Source organism: Chenopodium quinoa, unplaced genomic scaffold (assembly GCF_001683475.1).
Source record: "Chenopodium quinoa cultivar QQ74 unplaced genomic scaffold, ASM168347v1, whole genome shotgun sequence".
NCBI classification, from domain to species: domain Eukaryota; kingdom Viridiplantae; phylum Streptophyta; class Magnoliopsida; order Caryophyllales; family Amaranthaceae; genus Chenopodium; species Chenopodium quinoa.
The window spans coordinates 1404664-1409184 of record NW_018742412.1 but is presented as its reverse complement, the minus strand read 5'-3'; the positions used below and the strand labels follow the sequence as shown (position 1 = coordinate 1409184).

Genomic DNA, 4521 nt, shown 5'->3' with positions numbered 1-4521 from the left:
TTATTTTCAGTTCAGTTCAGTTCAGCTCCAATCAGTTCAGTTCAATTCAGTTCAGCTCCAATCAGTTCAGTTTAGTTCAGTTCAGTTCAACTCTTAATTTCCTTCTCTCATAAAATATTCATTTCAGCTTAGTTTAGTTCAGTTCAGTTCCAATCAGTTCAGTTCAGTTCAGCTCCAATCAGTTCAGTTTAGTTTAGTTCAGTTCAGTTCAGCTCAGTTCAGTAAATATGAACAGACCCTTAATTAAATACAAAATATTATCTTTTGAGATTAGGAATTTTATTTAATATTTTAAAACTAATATAATAACAATTTTAATCACATAAATAATAATAATAATAATAATAATAATAATAATAATAATAATATTTATCTAATATTTTAAAACCATGAGTCGTACAGACTTCATCTAGTAATAATAATAATAATAGTAATAATAATAATACGTAGTAATAATAATAATAATAAAAAAAATCTGTTCTACTCTGCTGAAATTTGTTCTGCTCTGCCCAGAAACTCAAAAGAATATAAACTTATACATACATGAGCAAATAATGTAGGAGATGGTGACAAGTACACTACCTTTTTGTTTGGTCTTCCCATGTGATCTTCTCTTGGAGGATGTGAGAACTCTACTCTGGCTCTACACTCACACCATTTGCATTTGCATTTTCATTTGCTTCACCCAATTTGCTTTCCTCCTTAATTTTTCCTCGAACCAAATTTCACATATTTCTCCACTTATTAATTATATTCCCCTTCCTTTTTTAATTTCATATACTTCCATATTTCTTTCCATTTTTACATCTATCCATTTCTCTCTTTCTCTCTCCACCATTAAATCTCCATCCTCAAATCTTCAATATTTGGAAGTTGCACCCAATAAAAAATTCTGCCCATTTACAAATTAGGCAAAAATATTTTGTGGGTATTTATTACCAAAAATAATGTGATGAAGATGAAGAAAAAAATACTCTCAGTAAGATCTCTATTTAACTCTATTTTACCTTCATTTTTGAGTTATTAGTTTAATCAAATGAGATTTAATATTATGAACAAATGTCGATGAAGTCATTAACCAGGATTGGAATTGGTTTAAGTATTGTATTTACATGTTTATTGTTAGCATTAGTTGCTGAAATTTACTACTTATTATGGTGGAAAAGGAGGATTATTATGAATAACAGAGAGATTAAGGAGAATAACAGAAGCAATAACCCGAAACAAAGTGGGTTTTGCTTCAGATTTTGCTGGAATAAATCTTACAAATCGTCAATCGATTCGACAAGAGTAGCCGATGCCCAATTTCAACAAGAAATTAACAAGCAAGATTACTTGGTAAAACCATTGGAAGGTGAAAATGGTGTTTTAGAAGCTGAATTGATGATTATGGGTCCACCAAGATTTTTGTTTACTATAAATGAAGAAACAAAGGAAGATTTATTGGAATCTGAAGATCGAAAATCAAAGAGTTTGAATGATTTTCTTACTACTAATAGTAATGCAACAATTTCTCCATATCTAACACCAATTCCGTCCCCTCCATTTTTGACACCGGTTTCGAATCATAAAAGTCAAAGTAATGGTGGTTATCATCCAATGTATGAAGCATCAAGTGATGCTGAGTTTAACAGGATGGTGAAGCTTTCGCCGCCCCCGAAATTCAAGTTTTTAAGGGATGCTGAGGAGAAATTGCAAAGGAAACTCATGTTCATAGAAGAAGCAAAGTTGGAGAGGGATTTGCACAAAGTTAGGGAGGATGAAAATGGGTCTTTTATTTCAATTGTTGTTGATGACAATAATAAAGGGAAGGAGGATAATAAAGATGATAAACTAAATCATCATTATTATCATTTTTCAAATTCTCAATCAGGTGATTCTTCTTCTACTTCTACTAGTTGTTGTTCTTCTTCTACATTAGCTTCGTCATCTAACAAAAAATTCAAGAGTTTTTTGATAATGTAATAATGTATGATGAATTATGTTTAATTTTAATTTTTTTTTTTTCATTTTTTTCATTTTTTTTAATTTTTATTTTGTTTTACTTGTGAAATTTTATGAGTAAATGTTCATGGGTATAATTTTGGAAATTTTCTTAAATTCCAATGGTGGCATTGTGGGGATGTTGATTTTGATTATAAATTGCATTACTCACTTTATTTTTATTATTATGATCCTTTTTCCATCCCCTTTTTCATAATACTTTGGTGCAATGGTTAATTATGTACGAAGTATATAATTATATAATTATACGGTTATGATATATACAGTCCTAAGAATCGCATTTATCATGTTCTGTAATTGTATTATAAGCTTCTTTTATTTGTTATGAGTTTATGACAGGTCCTCAAGACTCTTGAATCTTGATTATGGCTTTGTTAGTCAATGAGTTTAATTAGCTAATTCACGTTCACTCATTTAATTGCATTGACTATTTGGAATTAATTGTTTGAGTCACCAAAGTATCAATTTTTAGTAAAATCAGGCACGTAACAACATTTGTTATGTGACTTACGTTTTTAGTTAGTCCTTTAAAAGCAAACAATCATTCTTAAAGAAACACTCCTCAAAGTAACTTTTTTTATTTTGACAGAAAGTCATAAACAATTAAACACCATCTCTTCAAATGACTAAATCTTTTTTGCTATAAAACATACGCATATATTTTGGTTCTTTGATCATATGAAGATAACAAATATCATAGAAAAACCCCGTCAAACAGCCAGTTATCAAACAAAGCCAATAATACGACTCCATGAAGCATAGTAGCAAATAATGCTAAATGTGTGAGTTAAATTCACACCAAAAATTAACAACATTCTCTGCAACAATATATAGCAATCGGTAGTTCATTTATTACTTGTTGGAAACTTATGAAGCTCAATCATACAACTATTATTTTATATAATAATCTCTAAAACTCCCAAACCCAAGGTGTCACTTACCCCATAATCATTCATGTGAGTTTTTGCAACAATATAGTACTCCGTAGTACATTGATCTTTGCTGTCAGATTAAAAAGTTGATTGTAATTCTTTTTAGGCCAAAACTTTTGGTTCCCTTTTTAATTATTTTTTCCTTACTTGGTTGTATTTGTTTAATAATAATAATGACTAGATTAATAGTAATAATAGTTAGAAGTTTGGCACTAGGCTAGTTGGCTAGCCAGAGAATCAGAGATCATGTTCTTATTATTGCATCTTATATTAATATTAATATGTAAATAATTCATCATATGAAATTATTGCAAATTGAAGTCCTTGATTGTTACATATTTGTCCATGCATGGAGGCGAACTCGATGACTTACTTGAATTTACACAATTTTTTTTTGAAAGGTACTACTCTTTAATGATTTATGGTCATTGTTTTAGCAAGTGTTCAAATGTTGTTGATGGGTTTTCATAGATTGGTATGATGGAAAAGTTACACATGAATCCAACGATAATAAGTTACACTTGGTTCGGATGGAAAACGATGTCTAGTAAGTCTATAAAAAGTCATTCAGTTTGATTTGGGTCATATTCGATTCTATATATATTACCAATCAAATTTGATTAGAACTAATCATATATTAGGCTCAGGCCAAAAGGGACTAAAAATGGCCTTTTTTTCCCGCCTATTTAGAGATTACTGTTTCTAACCAAACTTGGTAATTGAGCTTGAGCCAAAAATTGTCTAAAAATTGTATTTTTGGCTTGAAAAACATGCCCAAAGCTCAAATATATTCAACACTCGAGCTGGGTTCAAAAATATGCTCGAATTCGTTTAGATCGGGTAGGATTAAATGTGTTCTATTGTTAAATCAATTCTCTCTATTAATATGTTCAAGCTCGGTCGGGTTAGAATGGATCACAAACTTTGAGTCCAATCCGGATTTGTTCAAATGGTATGATTCAAATACTATTGCTATATCCATTTCTTTTTATTTGTAACAAAAGAATATTTTATGTCTCACAAGTAATGCTTATTTGTTGTAAATAATTCGAAATGGAGTTGGTATTTTATTGACTGCAAGTTTACAACTGAGTCCTACCAAGATTGAACTGAAATCCACCATGATTGAGCTGCACTTTTTTACATATGAAGGTTTGGTAAGTGGGAAGTCTAGCATGATTTTCATGAATCAACCAAACATATTGCGTCTCGGAGATGGTGAGTGCAACTGTGCTCTCAACCAATTCTTGAAATTTATACCAGATGTAACTTAAACAAACTCCAAATGCTTTGATTCACTAAAATTACAAGATTATACTTTCTTGGACTAACCAAATTTGATGCTTGTATAAAAGTCTGCTGCCATCCCCACCAACATCATGAATCTTATCTGCTCTCTATTCTATTTTATATGCCAACTCTCGATACGTTTTGTGTTTACTTGAAATACAATAAAATTTCCATATTTTCTCGGAAATTTTATGTAGAACTACTTTAAAGATAAGGTCATTTGTGAACAACTATTCAATTTTTTTTATTTGTTTAGAACTATCTGTAAGTTTGGAAACGTTTGGGTAACACTACG

The 4521-nt window shown here is 30.3% G+C and overlaps 1 protein-coding gene across 2 annotated transcripts; it reads left to right on the top strand.

The window, feature by feature from the left end:
• Positions 1-559: 559 nt before the first annotated feature.
• On the top strand, positions 560-2347 carry LOC110706104. Of its 2 annotated transcripts, XM_021884026.1 has the most exons (2): positions 560-979; positions 1167-2347. In XM_021884026.1, the coding sequence occupies exon 2, from the start codon at positions 1177-1179 to the stop codon at positions 1963-1965; it is 789 nt and encodes a 262-aa protein (XP_021739718.1). In that variant the 5' UTR covers positions 560-979; positions 1167-1176; the 3' UTR covers positions 1966-2347. The 2 variants fall into 2 exon arrangements, with proteins under 2 accessions (XP_021739718.1, XP_021739711.1); XM_021884019.1 differs by having other exon boundaries at positions 560-2347.
• The last annotated feature ends 2174 nt before the right edge of the window (positions 2348-4521 follow it).

Coding starts and splice junctions, on each gene's coding strand:
- LOC110706104 (XM_021884019.1), top strand. CDS start 1,060: ATGTCGATGAAGTCATTAACCAGGATTGGAATTGGTTTAAGTATTGTA.